This window comes from Sus scrofa, chromosome 6 (genome assembly GCF_000003025.6).
Source record: "Sus scrofa isolate TJ Tabasco breed Duroc chromosome 6, Sscrofa11.1, whole genome shotgun sequence".
Classification (NCBI taxonomy): domain Eukaryota; kingdom Metazoa; phylum Chordata; class Mammalia; order Artiodactyla; family Suidae; genus Sus; species Sus scrofa.
The window spans coordinates 168764700-168781880 of record NC_010448.4 but is presented as its reverse complement, the minus strand read 5'-3'; the positions used below and the strand labels follow the sequence as shown (position 1 = coordinate 168781880).

The window sequence follows — 17181 nt, the reverse complement described above, 5'->3', positions numbered from 1 at the left end:
CCAAGTTTTCTACCAGTTATCATCTTACTTTAAAAAGTAAATAATTTTTTTTTGGCCACACCTGCAGCATGTGGAAGTTCCCAGGCTGAGGATCGTACCTGAGCCACAGCAGCGGCCCGAGCAGCTGCTGGATCCTTAATGAGAGAGACAGCAGCTGTCTGGCCTGGAAGAGCTGGAGACTGGGTTTTACTACCTCTGGGCAGGATGGGCAGAAGAAATTCCAGAAACACCTGTTGCTTTCGCACGATGTCGAAAGACGAGAGGAAGTGCGAGCCGCCGGGAAGCCAGCGACCATAGGCGCACCGTGAGGTGGTGGTCGGTAGGCCTCCCAAGCCGTGGCCCTCGGAAATCCGGTGGTGGCTCCTGCCAAGCTCCTCCTCGCATGAGGGAAAATGGGAACATCTATGAGATGAAACAGCTCCCTGTAGAGGCCAGAGCCACCGCAGTGGAAGTTTTGAATGCAATCTGCAAGAATGTGTACCTCGTGCTATGTACTGGCTGCTGCAAGGGCCCCAGAACCGGATGGGCCTAAGGCGGTTTTATGATCTCAGGCGTCTAGAGCAACCCTGCTCGTCAGGACGCAGGTTGAGCTGCTGCGACAGAGGCCCTGAAGGAGAGTGTCTTTAGAAAGCGAGAGGCTGACGTTCCCTGACGGCGCAGGAGGTTGCGGATCTGGCATCGTCACTGCTGTGGTGCAGGTTCAATCCCTGGCCCAGGAACCTGCGCATGCTGAGGACAGAGCCAAAAAAAAAGCAGGGGCGGGGGTGGGTGGTATAAAAAGGTAGGCCTTTCTCTCTTACCTCACAGTGCAGGATGGGCGTGGTGGCTCGATGTGTCTGAAGTCCAGTCTCCTTTCTTGCTGTTGCTCCAGCATCTTTCACCCTTAACCACACAGTTCAGGATGGTTCGCTCTCATATCCACCTTCCATCCAACAAGGGCGGGGAGGCAAGGGAGTTCCATCTTCCTTTAAGGCACGGCTACCTCTGCCCATCTACTGGCTAGAGCGCGCATGGCCTCAGCTAGCTGCAGGGAAAGCCCCAACGTGTAGTTCACGTGTTGAGCAACCAAATGCCAAGCTAAAAGCGGGGCATCTATAATGACAGGAGGAGGCGAAGGTGGATTGGAAACGACCTCCGCCGTGCGTCACCGCCACACGGAGAGGCTGGCGACAAGGCCCGGGGTGCGTGTGTCTGCCCTACAGGGAGTCAAACTTCTCCACTTGGTGTTTGGACAACTGCCACGTTAATGTTCTAAGGGAAAAATATGCAGATGATTCCCTTATTTACAGTTAGCAAGTAGGAGAGAGAGGGCCCCTGTTGTGGAAGATAGGAGAGTCTTGCCAAACCACCTTTGGAGGCAAGCTAGGACTTCTGAGAATATCAGCCTCTTGGTATGGCTCCTCCTTCATGGTTGGGCTGGAGTTAGCATCTCCATGAGTCTGCTTTGCTCTTCCTCTCCCATCTGGTTGCTAGTTCTCACATGAACCAAAAGTTCTCATCAGGAGCCATCCACAGTGTCTGGCTTGCTGGTCTCCCAGCACTGGGGGTCGTGGGAGAGCACAAGGCCGGAATCGGATTCTCCACTGTAGACGGAGCTTCACCCCAGCACCACCCTCGGGTGTGGCGGATCGTGAGCACAGGCCTCAGGAAAGCGCCAGGAAACCACTCCTGGTGAGAGTTCAGGACAGCGAAAGGATAAAGGTTAAAATCCGCAAAGAGGAAAGGCCCGTGGCGGGCGTTCAGGAGAGGCGTGACGCGAGCAGGCTTTGCAGGGTCCCCTCCCGGTGCGGTGGTGAGGACAGTACGTAATTCTCCCAGCAAGGTGGGTTACAGCAGGTGTGAAGCGTTCCCAGCCAGAGAAACTCACCTGAGGCTTGGCGTCCAGGGCTTTAATCGGGGGTCAGTCAGGTCGATACGGGTGCCCCGGGGTTGACATTAGCTACTCCATCCCCGGTCTGCCTCCTGTCCCCCACCCCCACCCCCAAAAGTCAGACTGATCCACCAGAGCCCAAGATGAACAGAAAAATGCAGTCACTGTAAGTCACCTCGTTAGCATGAAATATCTGGTGTGGCCCAAAGCCTCAGATGTGCAGAGACGTAATTACCAGGTGGGTTTTCCAAGGGCTTAGAGATTGCCTCCTTTTTTTCAAATGGCTACACCCATGGCGTATAGAAGTTCCCAGGCCAGGGGCTGAATCTGAGCTGCAGCTTCCACCTGAGCCACAGCCATGGCAACGCTGTCCTGGAAGCGCTGTGCCTCCAAAGTGAGCAGAGCTGCCGCAATCAGATTCCTAACCCCTGCACCAAAGCAGGAACTCCAGACTTCTTCATTTTAATTCGAAGAAGCATTTCTTTTTCTTTTTTTTTTGGTTGCACCTATGGCATGTAAAAATTCCTGAGTCAGGGTTCAAACCTGTACCACAGCAGTAACCCGGGCCACTGCAGTGACAATATCAGATCCTTAACCGCTGTGCCACAAGGGAATGCCAAGAAGCACCTTCTAAATAATATTATTCTTATTTGGAAAGCAGAGTCTCCAGAGCAGTGTGCCTAGTGGATGTATGCAAGCTTTAATCTATTTTCTTGTTTTCAGCAGTTACAGTAGCTTGAAATTGTAACTTAGATTTTTGTTCTTTTTTTTTTAAACAGGCTTATTGAGATATAATTCACATGCCATACAATTCACCCATTTAAAATATACAATCCAGGGTTCTCTTGTGGCATGGTGGGTTGTCACTTCAGCGGCTTGGGTAGCTGCTGTGATGTGGGTTTGATCCCTGGCCCAGGAGCTTCCACATGCTGTGAGCAAGGCCAAAAAAAAGAAAGGGTACAATTCGATGGCCTTTAGTTGTACACCCATTGTCACAATAACTTTTAGAACATTTCGTTACCCCCAAAAAACCCTCTAGCTGTCATCCCCTATGCCCCATTTCCCTCTCTACCCGCAGCCCCAGTCTGTCTCTCTCTATTTGCCTCTTCTGGACATTTCCTGTGAATGGAATCGTATACTGTGTGGCTCTCTGGGCCTGGCTTCCTTCACTTAGCATATGATGCTCTTAAGGTTCCTTCGTGTTGTAGCGTGCCGGTACTTCACTCCTTTTTCCATTTTGTTTATCAGTTCATCAGCTGATGGAAATTTGGCTTGTTTCCACCTTTTAGCTATTGCGAAGAGTCCTATTGTGAACACTCATGTACAGGTTCTGGGGTATCTACCTGGGAGTGGAATTGCTAGGTCACATGGCTCTATGGTGAACTATTTGGGGAACTGCCAGGCTTTTTCCAAAAAGGCTGCACCATTCGACATTCCTACCAGCAGCATAGGAGAGTTCCAGTTTCTTCACATCTTTGCTAAGACTTGTTATTATCTTTCTTTTTTATCGTATCTATCCTAATGGGTGTGACGTGGTATTTCATTGCATTTTTTTTTTTTTCCTTTTTTGACCGCCCTGCGAGATCTGGAGTTCCCAACCCAGGGATCAGATCCAAGCCGCAGTGGCAACCTACACTGCAGCCGGAGCAATGCCAGATGCTTTAACCCACCCACTGTGCCGGGCCAGGGATCGAACCTGCACCTTGGTGCCCAGAGACACCACCGATCCTGTTGCACCGCAGTGGGAACTCCTATCTCACTGTATTTTGATTTGCCTTTTGTGCACAGCCGGTGATGTTGAACATCTCTCCATGTGTTTATTGGTGGTGCTGCTGAATATCTCAAAGTCAGGTCAAAATCAGAGTAAAAGTCTTGAGCAGAGGCCTTTATAGAACTAGCATTTAGAAGTCCAGACTCGAGGCAAGGGCTGGGAGCAGACCCAGGTATCTGGAAAGGAGGCAAGATGGAAGTGAGTTGTATATCTCATTGTCCAGGGCTATAGCCAAGAACTGGAAAATTTTAAATTAATGACCCAGTCGGTGGAGCAGGATTCAGAATGTTTTGACGTCAGGGATCAGAAGTCAAGGAGTTTCCAAGCTGGGGATGACTGAGTCTGGTGTTATTTAGGAGGTCGTACGTGGGGACCAGAAGTCCTGCAGATGCGAAGCAGGACACTTGCCCGCCTCTGGTGCCAGGCCCTGACAAAGCAAGAAGGGGAAACTCAAGAAAGGTGCGTCGTGAGGGGCTAAATAAGTGTTCCCTGCGCTCAGGCGCACCTGTGTTTCCATTGACTTTCGCAGAAACTACAACGAGAAACATCAGCACCACAAAGCCAAGCTTCGCAGAGTCAGGGATCATTTAGGTCATGAAGTAGAACAACGAGACGAGAGAATCAGACAACTCGAAAGCGACGTCCGAGCCCTGAAGCGGCAAGCGGAAAAGGTGAGGGGAGAGGCCGAGAGCTCACAGCGGGCGCTAGTGTCCCTCGTCTGGAGGAAGCCCATTCGTTCTTTTAATGTGTTCATGGCCTCTTCATCGGCTGGCTTTCCATTTATTTTCTTTGCACCCTTGTTCTGCTTTTTTTTTTCTAGGGCCGCACCTGCAGCATATGGAGGTTCCCAGGCTAGGGGTCGAATCTGAGCTACCGCTGCTGGCCACAGCCACAGCCACAGCCACAGCCACGCCAGATCTGAGCCATGTCTGTGACCTGCCCCACAGCCCACGGCAATGCCAGATCCTTAACCCACTGAGAAAGGCCGAGGATGGAACCCACATCCTGGTAGTTACCAGTTGGGTTCGTTTCCACTGTGCCACACCAGGAACTCCTGCACCTTTTTCAATCCACCTGGTTGTGAAAGCCCCACCCAAAGGTGTGTGAGCCTCGCAGTGATGCTGTAGATCAAGCGGGACACTCGCTGAAATAGTCCGCCCGGACCGTTTAGGACCAGCGTCTTGCCTCCAGATGAAAATGTCTTTTCTCACCCACCTCGCAGGAGAGACGCCAGACCACCCTCGGTAACGCGCTCGCTCATGCGGCCTTCGCTTTGCCTCACATTCCTGCCCAGTTTACATGCCAGTGAAAACGAGTGACCCCTCTTCATTTGATCCTTGGCTAGTGCCTTCAGCTTTTCGCTTTTTTCTTTTAGGCCCAAACCCATGGCATATGGAAATTCCCAGGCTAGGGGTGGAACCAGAGCTGCTGCTGCCAGCCTACACCGCAGCCGCAGCAAGGCGGGATCTGAGCTGCGTCTGCGACCGACACCACAGCTTGTGACAACGCCAGATCCTTAACCCACTGAGCAAGGCCAGGGATGGAACCTGTGTCCTCATGGATACTAGTCGGGTTCATTACTGCTGAGCCACGACGGGAACTCCTCTCCTTTTCCTTTGGAATTATAATTGACTTATATTCGTTTCAGGTATACAGCATAATGGTTCGATATTTATATGTATTGCTAAATGATCACAGTAAGTCTAGTTAACGATGTCTAGTTAACAATAAGTTAGCAATGAGTCCAGTCAACATCCGTTGCCACACACGGTTACAGATTTTTTTCTTGTGATGAGAACTTTTAATATCTGCTGTCTTAGCAGCTTTCTCGCACGCAGTACAGCGTGAGTACCCGCTGTATACTCGCCTTGCGTGACAGCCCCGTGACTTATTCATAACTGGAAGTGTGTACCTTTCGACCTTCGGTCACTGCGCCCACCCCTCTCCACCCCTGGTAACCACCATCTGTCCTCTAGGTCTATGAGTCTGGTTTTCTTGTTTGGGGGGTTTTTTTAGACACCGTATGTGGATGGTCATTTCCGAACAATTCATATTAGCGCCTCATGGAAAGGAAGGAAGAAAGCCGCCCTCTCAACCCTGCGATTCACCATCTGCCAGAGATCATTCCTCTCCTCCCACTCCCACTCGCTCCCATCCCTGGCAGATGCAAACAAACCCAAGAGGGAAAGGCATGTCCCTGGTACCACCGACAGGTCCTCGGTGAAGGGGGAAGGGCAGGCAGTTCTATACCTGGGAGCATCTAACTCCTCGCCACCGGTGATGTTTACGCACATCTGCTGACTCAGCACACGACTGTTAGTGTTGGAGTTCCCTTCGTGGCTCAGCTGTTAACGAACCCAGCTAGGATCCACGAGGATTCGGGTTCGATCCCTGGCCCAGCTCAGTGGGTTAAGGATCTGGTGCTGCCGTCAGCTGTGGTGTAGGTTGCAGATGCGTCTTGGATCCCGCGTTGCTGTGGCTGTGGTGTAGGCCAGCAACTGTAGCTCCCACTCAACCCCTAGCCTGGGAACTTCCATATGCCTCGAGCGTGGCCCTGAAAAAAAAAAAAAAAAAAAAAAGAATGTTAGTGTTGTTTCACAAAATATAATCCTTTATCATTTTGGCTCTAACGTCCTAGCTGTGCTTTTAGGGAAAACATGGGTGGAAAGTGACACATGGCGTCAAACTTGAAATCATTTCTGCATCAGTAATGCGAGAATATTCTCAGGACTTGGCTTACGTGCTGGTCTTGCCAAGCCAACTGAGACCCTGACACTGGTTGTCAAGTGAGGTGGCTAAATTCCCATCGTCCTCCCTTGGCCTGAAAAAGACTAACTTCAAAGCAGAAGGAAATGTGTTACATGGAAATCTTTTTCAATATGAAACTTCAGAGAATTCAGTTGTATTTGTTAGTGCCTGGAATTAGAATACAAATGAGAGCATTGAGACCTTATTAGAAGTTGAATGCTCAGATATTGTTAAATGTGAACCCCCCAAAAATGAGGAACTGGGAGTTTCCTGGTGGCTTAGTGGTTAAGGATCTGGCATTATCACTCCCGTGGCTTGGGTCACTGCTGTGGTGCAGGTTCGATCCCTGGCCTGGGAACTTCCACATGCCTCAGGCATCCTCCCCTCCAATAAAAAAGAATGAGAAATGTCCAAACAAATTACATGTCATAAAATAACCAAAATAAATAGAAGAACAATCTAGCCAACAATGTCAGCAAACAGGTAAAGAGACTAGAAGACAGGAGACACGTCAAGAAGGCAGTTGGCTGGCAGAGTTTAGAAACGGACTCAGGCTCTTAAATGTGTAATTCTTTCTCCTGCTCGGGTAACTAGGGGCTTTATGATCCCTAGGAGAAGGAATTCCAGAAGCAGGTCATTGCCCAAAACGACACCCTGTCTCTAGAAAAAAGGAAACTTCGGGAGCAACTCGTGCGTCAGGAAGGAATAATTGACAAAAACAGGTGGATGTTGTCTTCTGTCCAGAAAAGGTAGGTGTGGCTCCCGAGTCGCCCCTGAACTGCGCAGAGAGGAGGCTTCGCCCGCAGCAAAGAGGCCCTTCCAGGGATGCGCCTCTGAGTTTGCGGCCCATCTCATAAACTGCTACTGCTTTTAGAAGTTCATACAAGTGACAGAAGTTGTGACATTAAAGAGGAAAATGGGGAGAAGGCGGGCTGGCCATTGGGATCGGCTCTTGCACGACAGCACTGCCTCCTGGGGACCCAGCCGTGCTCGAGCTGGCCCTCCTTTTACCCTGTGATAACCGGAAGCAAGGGGACAAGAGGCTCGGGCTGGCAGCCCCACTCTGTCCTCTCTGGTTTTATTTTCTTCCACCCGTCGCTTTTCTCCACTCTGAGCCTCTGTTTCCTCATCTGCAAAAGAGGCTTCATAACAGTGTCTGTTCCAGCGGGGTTGTTGTGAGGATTAAAACGGGAAACGTTTTAAGCGCTCTGGGTGTGAACAGGCTGCAGTGCCTGTGTACCTGGTGAGCGCTGGGTAAGTGGTTGCTGCTGCGGCTGCTGCTTTTGCTTCTACTGTTCTCCTCCTCCCTCCCCCCTTCCCCCGTCCCCCCTTCTGCTGCTGCTACTGCTACTGCTACTGCAACAACAGTGTGGCTGAGATCAGAACCAGATGCAGTCTGTGTAGCTGCAAGGCTCGAAGGCACGCAGACTCCCTCCCCTAAATGGGGTTGTATCCCTCCTTCCGCTTCTCAAGGGCTGGCGTTGTGTCTTGCGTCTTCTTGCACGGAGTGTGTCTCTCCGTAGGTACTTAATGGCTGAGTACAGGCCAGAAGCTTCTTAATTTTCACTTGGTCTTGGAATATGGTAGGAATTATTCTGGCACAGTGGGTCCTAAAACCTGGCAGTGGGCTAAGACCCAGAGCCTGTGGGAAGTGGAATAGGGTTTTTAGGAATGATGCGGAAATGTTTAGTGACGCCTCTGATTTATGCCATTCTTAGAGTACTTTTCCTGGATCAAGAAAATAAGCATTTTCTGGAAAACAATCTCCAGCTCTCACAGCAGATTGATCTCTTAGAGCGTGTCGTAAGGAGCATCCTGATCCGCAGAGGGGAGGTAAGGGTGTCTGTGTCCTCCCCCTCCATCCTCCGCACGCTGCTGCGGCCTGCACGCGGCCTCCTGGCAGACTGGTAAGGAGCCTCGCTGGCTGCACACCAGGGCAGCAGGCCTCGCGACTGCGCTTGGCCAGCTTTGCTCTTCCCTGGCTCCGCTTGTGTGAAGCATGCTCCTCCTGTGTGATCCCAAAGCAACGGGTGTGTGCCTGCCAGCACACTCCTTAACACGCTGTGGTATCTTCACCTTTTCGCTTCTCTGTCTCATCATTTCAGCGGCGACATCCTGGAGGGCAAGGGTTTTATGGCATACGTCATATGACAGGTGTTCCGGATGATTTGAGAATGAATGGATGTTCAGTGACCTCACGTGGATGACTCATTCGCAGCTACCCTGGTGGCCACGTATAATTCTAGCCCCATCTGAGAGAGGAGCCCGTTTGAGCCTCAGCAAGGGAAAGTGAAGCTTGATTGGTCTGGCAAGGAGTCAGGCCTAAGGAGAAAAGCAATTATGTTACAGAAATCCAGGCAGATAGGTAGCCAAGTCCAGAGGGATGCATCAAATAATCTAAGTTCACAGGGGGAGACTTATAAACAAAATGTGATTCCCCCCCCCCAAAAAAGAGGAAAATAATCGAAGTTCAGGAGTTCCCGGCTTGGCTCAGCAGAAACGAATCTGAGTAGTCTCCCTGAGGACATTGAGGCCTGGCCTCGCGCTGTGGGTAAGGATCCAGTGTTGCCCTGAGCTGTGGTGTATGTCACAGACACGGCTCGGATCTGGTGTTGCTGTGGCTGTGAAGCTGCAGAAGCTGCAGCTCCAATTCAACCCCTAGCCTGGGAACCTCCATGGGCCATGGATGTGGCCCCTAAAAGACCAAAAAAAAAAAAAAAAAAAAATCTAAGTTCAGAGGAGGTCCAGGGTTTGGCTGATGAGTGAGTCAACCAGAGGGACTTCAAAAAGCATTCAGACTTCAAAGTTGCATTCTGAGCCCAGGGTGGAGGCTGCATGCTTTCTTCCGTGGCTTATAGCACCTGGGCACTTCTTCCCAGGGTGTTTTACAGCAGCTCCTGTGCGTCGGGTACTGTTGCTATGAGCATACGACTTGCATCATGTTGATCTCAGAAAGGTGATTGTTTCCAAGTTGTCGAGTTGTTTTGCAGATTATATCAAAAGCAGAGCTGCTGGAGTTCCCTGGTGGCCTAGCAGTTAAAGAACCTGGCATTGTCAGTGCTGTGGCTCAGGATGCTACAGTGGTGAGGGTTTGATCCCTGGCCTGGGAATTTCCACATGCCATGGACATACACACACACACACACAAAAGTATAACTGCCAGGTTATACGATTTAATTTCCAACAGTTTGTCTCTGCTTGAGCTACAACTGTTTTTTGGTTTTTTTTTTCAGGGCTGCACCTGCAGCATATGGAAGTTCCCAGGCTAGGGGTTGAATCAGAGCTACAGCTGCTGGCCTTTGCCAGGGCCACAGCAACGCCAGATCCGAGCCGTGTCTGCAACCTACACCACAGCTCACGGTAACACCAGATCCTTAACTCACTGAGCAGAGCCAGTGATCAAACCTGCATCCTCATGGACCCTAGTTGTGTTCGTTAACTGCTGAGCCACGAAGGGAACTCCAACAACTGCTTTTTTTAAAAAAATGATTATAATTGATTTACAATGTTCTGTCAATTTTTGTGGTTTAGCAAAGTAACCCAGTTATACACATATACGACTGTTCTTAATTGTCTAGTCGTTCTCTCTTTTGCTTAATCATTCATTCAACAAACATGTAACAATTCCGAGAAGCATGGTAGGCCCCAGGCATATGGAAGCTGTTCCTGTTCTCAGAGGCCTTCTGTCTAGTAGAGAAGGACCCACACATACTTGAGTGAGTACTATGGTGTCATGGGTGCTGGGTTACAGGCCTTAATGGGGTATATGTAGGACCCTCGCTTTGAGATCCACAGTACAATCATAATCAGATCAAGATAAGAAGTATCACATGGGTGTTCCCTTCGTGGTGCAGTGGTTAACGAACCCAACTAGGAACCATGAAGTTGTGGGGTTCGATCCCTGGCCTTGCTCAGTGGGTTAAGGATCTGGCGTTGCCATGAGCTGTGGTGTAGGCCGGCAGCTATAGCTCCGATTAGACCCCTAGCCTGGGAATCTCCATATGCCGCGGGTGCAGCCCTAGAAAAGACAAAAAAAAAAAAGAAAGAAAAAAAAATATCACATGGGTCAGAACTACAGGACATCAAGCTCAGTATTCCATGTGTGACAAAGGTACCAAGTTGTCACATCTCTTGACAGGTATTAGAATAAACAACTCCAAAATTGTTTTTAAACCTAGAATCTTATGGAGTTCCCTGGTGGCTTAGTGGATTAGGGGTCCAGCGTTGCCACTGCTGTGACTTAGGTAGCTGCTGTGGCCAGAGTTTGATCTCTGGCCCCAGGGACTTCCACATACCATGAGTATGACCAAAAATAAAAACAAAAAAAAGAATTATAAACTTAGAATCTTAATTCGATTCTCTCATTTTACCTGAGGGATTTTTTTTTTTTTTTTTTTTGTCTTTTTTTAGGGCTGCACCCATGGCACATGGAGGTTCCCAGGCTAGGAGTCGAATCAGAGCTCCAGCCTACGCCACAGCCACAGCAATGTGGGATCCGAGCCTCGGTCTGCGACCTCCACCACAGCTCACAGCAGCGCCGGATCCTTAACCCACTGAGCGAGGCCAGGGATCAAACCCCACAACCTCTTGGATACTAGTCAGATTCCTTTCCTCTGAGCCACAGTGGGAACCAGAGAGGTGAAATGACATGTCTGAGGCCACGTAGCTATTTTGGTTACATTTCCCAGGTCTCTTGATTCTCCGCGATTACGACATAGATAAATGGATCCGTATCCAGACCCTGAGCTCAGACGTATCCTAGCTCACTTCCTTCCTGGGGGCTAAAATGGTGACAGGTTGGCATTTGCTAGGCACTTACCCCCTGCCTGGGACTGTGCGAAGCGTTTTATGTGTATGATCTCGTGTAATCCACAAAATAATCTCATATGAAAAGTCCGTCATTCTGTTCTCACAGTCGAAGGAACTGAGACCGAGAGGTGACGTGACGTGGTTGCTGGATGTTATCAGATCGCGCAGCTGATAAGTAGAAAAACAGGCCTGAAACCAGCTCCCTGTGGTCCCTGCTCTTGGCCACTGTCTCATCATCATACCCCAGTCAACTCCTTCCCTTGCAGGGGCGTTAGAGCGACGGGCAATATGACCTGTAATAGACCATATGGGTCCCCGCACTGTAACGCCGTCTCTTCTCAGTCGGATTATAAACTCTGTCCATCTTGTGATCCACTGTTTCCCAAACCCTTAGCACCAGGTGACTGCAACCACTTCCTAACTCATCTCCTTTCCTCCCCGCCTAACGTGTGGGGCCCACACCACTAGACTCTTTGCCATGAAACATGCTTGATTTCATCGTACTTCATGCCAAAGAGTTTGGCATGAGTGCCTTTGTCCAGAAGATAAAGTTTGTTCATCCAGCAAATACTGAGGGACCATATACAGTGCGTCAGGCCTCCTGCTGGTCCCATTTGGTTGAAAATGGTGGTGAACACAGGAGAGGGCCTGCCCTCCCAGGACTCGGCCTCCTGAGAGCGACAGTCAGGTGCCCGGCACCCACTGTGGGCTGGGATAATTTCTCCGAGAGCAGTGGGCCCAGGACGCCGAGGGTGCAGGGGACGTGGTGTCTCAACTCGTCTGGGGTGGCCAGGGGAGGCTTCCAGAGTTGCTGATGTCTAAGCCGGCAGAGCTGAAGCCATGTAGGAACTTTCCATGCTCCAAATACCTTTCCGACGAGCCAGAAGAAATGAAACTAGTCCATTCGCCACCTCCCCAAAGCCCCGACACTCCCTCTGTTAACATGCATTTCCTCTGCTTGGAAGGACACAGCTTATCTCCCCTCTGGCATCTTTCCCGTCTTTGTCTTTTGAAGTCCTGTGGTTCTTTTGGTCTATGGCCAGAGGGGTCTTTAGCAAATGTATGTAACCGAGCAGACGACACAGCACCCTGCAAGGACCTCCCTCAGGCCTCAGGATAAAAGCCACGTTTCCTGGCATGGTCTTTGTATGCTCTGTGACCAGGCCCCTGTCTGTGTTGGTCCATGTTTTTCTGAGAAGGAATATTTGGTTTTTAAAGTCATGGAACTCAACAGTTGCTTTTTCATGATTTAAAGCGACAGAAAATATTTTCCAGAATATTAAGTAAAAACATAGCTAAGTAAATAGAATGGAATGATTCTATCAGCTAATATGAGATAATTCCTATAGAAAATTAGATATAAAAAGCAGACGAGTAGGACAGAGAGAGTCTGGAGACCCGGGCTTTTATGCCACACGGACTATGGGTGCAGAATGTGGAGTTACTTGTTTTGTGTGCGCAGTTTATAAATGCATCCTCTGTGCTCAGTAAGCAGACTGCTTTCCCCAGGGAAGGCTGCCCATTCATTCTGCGGGGGGGGGGGGCGTAAAAAATAAGGCTGGCATTGAAAAACGCTAATATAAAAAATATGGCCTCTATGTATTATTGAAAGATACTTTTATTTATTAAAGTAACTTTGGTTTATAGCATTATAAGTTCCATGTGTATAATATTATACCTCGACTTCTCTGTACACCACAGCCTGCTCACCACGCCAGGTGGCGCTTCCCTCCTTCGCCGTACAGTGGAACCCCTTTACCCGTCTCACCCTCCCCGCCGTCGCCCCCGATAAGCCACTGCTCTGGTCTTGGACCTATGTTTTTATTTTTGTTTGGTTTGTTCTTTATTAGTATTATTCTACATATGCGTTAAATCCTACGGTATTTGTCTTTCTCTGCCTGACATTTTACTTTACACAGTACCTTCACGGTCCACCCATGTTGTCACAAACGGCATGAATCATCTTCTGGCGGAGTTCTCCTGTTTTGTGTGTTGTATGCGATACCCCCCATCTTCTTCGTCCACACGCATCCACGGGCGTACACTCAGGTTGCTTCCCTGCCTTGGCTGCTATGATGATGCCCTAGGGGTGCATGTATCTTCTCAAATTACTGCTTTTGTGTTCGTCAGGTGAATACCCAGAAGTGGAGCAGCTGGATCATGGAGTCGTTATTCTCTTTTTGAGGAACCTCCATACAGTTTTCCGTAGTGACTACGCCAATTTATATTCCCACCAGCAGTGTAGGAGGGGTCCCTTTTCTCCCCATCCTTGCCAGCACTCATTATTTCTTGCCTTTTTGATAATAGCCATTCTTTTTTTTTTTTTTTTTTTTTTTAGAGCTGCACCCATGGCATATGGAAGTTCCCAGGCTAGGGGGCCAATTGGAGCTGCAGCTGCTGGATCTGAACCTCGTCTGCAACCTACACCGCAACTCATGGTGATGCTGGATTCTTAACCCACTGAGAAGGCCAAGGAGCAAACCCCCATCCTCATGGATACGAGTCGGGTTCATTACCACTGAGCCACAGTGGGAACTCCAGTGATAGCCATTCTAACAAGCGTGAGGTAATACCTCCCTGTGGTTTCGATTTGCATTTCTCCAATAATTGGTGATGCTAAACATCTTTCCTGTCCCTGCTGGCCATCTGTCGGTCTTCTTTGGGAAAAAAATGTTTATTCATAGCCTCTCTGGCCATTTTTTAATTGGGTTGTTTGGTTTTTTGTTGTTGAAAGTGAGACATGTCTAATTACCAAATATTCCATAGGTAATAGAGGATACATTTTTCCCCAATTTTGTTGAGATGTAATTGACATATAACATTGTATGAGTTTAAGCCGTACAATGTAATGATTTCATATGTGTTTAGATGGCAAAACGATCACCACAATAAGACTAGTTAACATCCATCCTCTCACCTAGTTATAATTTTTTTTTCCTTATGATGAGAACTTTTCAGATATACTCTCAGAGTTCCCTGGTGGCTCAGTGGGTTAAGGATCCAATGCTGTCACTGCTGTGGCTCGGGTTTCTGTGCTGGCAAGGTTTTGATCCCTGGCCCAGGAACTTCCACGTGCTGTGGGTTTGAACCAAAAAAAAAAAAAAAAAAAAAAAAATCTGCTCTCTTAGCAACTTTCAGTATATCCAACACAGCAGAGTTAACTGCAGTCGCCGGGTTGTGCATGACATCCCCAGAACCCCTTTCTCCTGCCACAGAAGCACGCACCTTTCGGCCACCTTCACCTAATTCCCCTTCCCCCACTGCCCACCCCTGACAACCACAGATCTGACCTCTGGTGCCATGGGGTTGTTCTTCCTGGATTCCGAGTGTATGTGAGCTCCTGCAGTTTTTGTCTTCCTCTCTGACTTATTGCACTTAGCATGATGCTCTCAAGGTCCATCCGTGTTGTCACAAGTGGCAGAATTTCCTTATTTTATTTAAAAAAGAATTTATCGGAGTTACTGATGTGGCACAGCGGAACGAGTCCGACTGGGAACCATGAGGTTTCGGGTTTGCTCCCTGGCTTCGCTCAGTGGGTTAAGGATCTGGCGTTGCTGTGAACTGCGGTGTAGGCCAGCGGCTGCAGCTCTGATTAGACCCCTAGCCTGGGAACCTCCATATGCCGGGGGTGCGGCCCTAAAAAGACAAAAAAATAAAATAAAGAAGATGTGTTTTGACTGAATAGTATCCCTTTATACACATCTTTAGTCATTCATCCATCAGTGGACACTTACGTTGCGTCCATGTCTTGGTTATTGTGAATAAGGCTGCTATAAATATGGAATGCAGATATCTCTTCAGGATAGTGATTTCGTTTCCTTCAGATAAATACTCAGGAGTGGGATTCCTGGGTCATATGGTGGTTCTATCTTTAATTTTTTTGAGAAGCCTCCATGCTATTTCTGTGGTGGCAGCACCAATATTCGTTCCCACCAAAAGTGCTCAAGAGTTCCCTTTTCTCCACATTTTCTCTCTTGTCTTTTTTTTTTTCCCAATGCCTGTGCCCGAGGCACATGCAAGTTCCAAGGCCAGGGACTGAATCTGAGCCACAGCTGCGACCTCCACTGCAGCTGTGGCAATGCTGGATCATTTGAACCCACTGCAGCAGGCCAAGGATCGAATCTGCACTTCTGCAACCACCCAAGCTGCTGCAGTTGGCTTTTTAACCCGCTGCACCACAGCAGGAACTCCTCTCTGGTCTTTTTGAGGGTGGCAGTTCTAACAGGTGTGAGGTGAGGGGATTACATTTTTAACAAAAATATATATAAAGCATAAGTCCTGGGGTCATATTGCCAGTGGTTTATCATTATAACTTTTTAACATTCACCTTTTTTTTTTTTTTTTTTAGGAAACCACAGTTAGTGACATCCCTGAATTTGAAGCATTGAATAAAATCATGCCCTTACCAAACTCTGGTAAAATCAGGGCAATCAGGTTAGTAAAATCAGGACAGTCATTGTTGCCTTGCTTGAGAGTCACAACTGCCTAACTAGTTCTAGTTGCTGCCTTGAGAAAGCATAGCATTTGGGGGTAATTCTTCTCTATATTTAGTATTTGAATCATCTTCTAATTCCTCCTCCCCTTGCCACCCTTCACCCCCACACTTGACAGAATCCTGACTTAAGATAGAAAACAATGAACATAAGTTTAAGGTCAGTTTTATTTGGGTTTCTTGGTGTTTGACAGCTGGAAAAACTGAAACCCTATTGATGCCTTAACCTTATAACCCCAACATACTGCCAAGAGATCCTGCCTCTACAAAGTCGTCACGTGTGGCCTTTCTTAGTTTTTCAGGACCGGGTTTGGTAGAGTCGGCCAAAAGCCTTCAGGAGACCGAAGAACATACGTCGGAAGAAACAGTGGCCAGCCCCAAATCCCCTAGGTCTCTTTTGTGTTCACAGAATTCTGAAGCTGGATGCGTAAAGGTAGCTTCTCCGAAAGAGACCTATCACATCCAAGAATAAGGCTGCAAGTTGGCACTACACAATCACTGGTGTCTAAAACTAGACTGATCAAAGCTGCTAACGCAAGCTTGGGCTTGTAGGTGGAGCATGATGTGGAGAAGAGTTACAGCAGATCTTCACTGGGCACCAACCAGGAGTCTTCAAAATTGCTGGTAGATTCATTAAAGCTCTTCCAAAAATGGGTTTCTCGAGTGTGTTGGTACCCACAAAGACCCCTTGCATTGATCAGTGTCATGACTTGAGTCCAATTGCTTAATAGGTTTTTGTTCAGCAGAGCACAGTCACAGCTAATTCAGCATTTTATCTTTTCTGATTATCATGGGTATTTTCTTATTTATTTTTTAAAAGTGAAAAGCATGTGATCACCTTAAAGCAAATATTTTAGGAAAAAAACCTATGCAATGCACATTCTTTTTTTTTTTTTTTTTTATGCTTTTCAGGGCCGCACCTGCCGATTATGGAAGTTCCCAGGCTAGGGGTCAAATCAGAGCTGCCGCCACCAGCCAAAGCAACACCAGATCCTAGCCGGGTCCATCACCTACACCACAGCTCACGGCCACGCCAGACACAACTCACTGAGCAAGACCAGGGATCAAACCAACATCCTCATGGATACTGAGCCACAACAGGAAGTCCTACCATGCATTCTTAACATAACTAGTCTCATTTGTTCTTTTCTGGTTCTTATTCAAATGCATATATTTTGTTTTTTATTACTCAATGAATTTTATTACATTTATAGTTGTACAATAATCATCACAACCAAATTTTATAGCATTTCTATAAAATCCCAAACCCTCAATGCATCCCTCCCACCCCCCAACCTGTCTCACTTGGAAACCATAAGTTTTTCAAAGTCTGAGAGTCAGTATCTGTTCTGCAAAGAAGTTCATTGTATCCTTTTTTTCAGATTCCACAGGTAAGTGATAGCATTTGATGTTGGTGTTTCATTGTCTGACTTCACTTAGCATGGTAATTTCTAGGTCCATCCAGGTTGCCTCAAATGCCGTTATTTCTTT

At 48.2% G+C, this 17181-nt stretch overlaps 1 protein-coding gene across 1 annotated transcript in view; it reads left to right on the top strand.

Annotated features, from left to right (window-relative positions):
* The window catches only part of CCDC30 (coiled-coil domain containing 30), a 92881-nt gene extending 76537 nt beyond the window's left edge, over positions 1-16344 (top strand). Inside the window, exons 18-22 of the mRNA XM_021096923.1 lie at positions 4171-4312; positions 7002-7138; positions 8108-8222; positions 15547-15632; positions 15985-16344. Of these exons, the coding sequence (XP_020952582.1) occupies positions 4171-4312; positions 7002-7138; positions 8108-8222; positions 15547-15632; positions 15985-16162 (658 nt within the window). The 3' untranslated portion in view covers positions 16163-16344. The remainder of the gene's footprint in view (positions 1-4170; positions 4313-7001; positions 7139-8107; positions 8223-15546; positions 15633-15984) is intronic.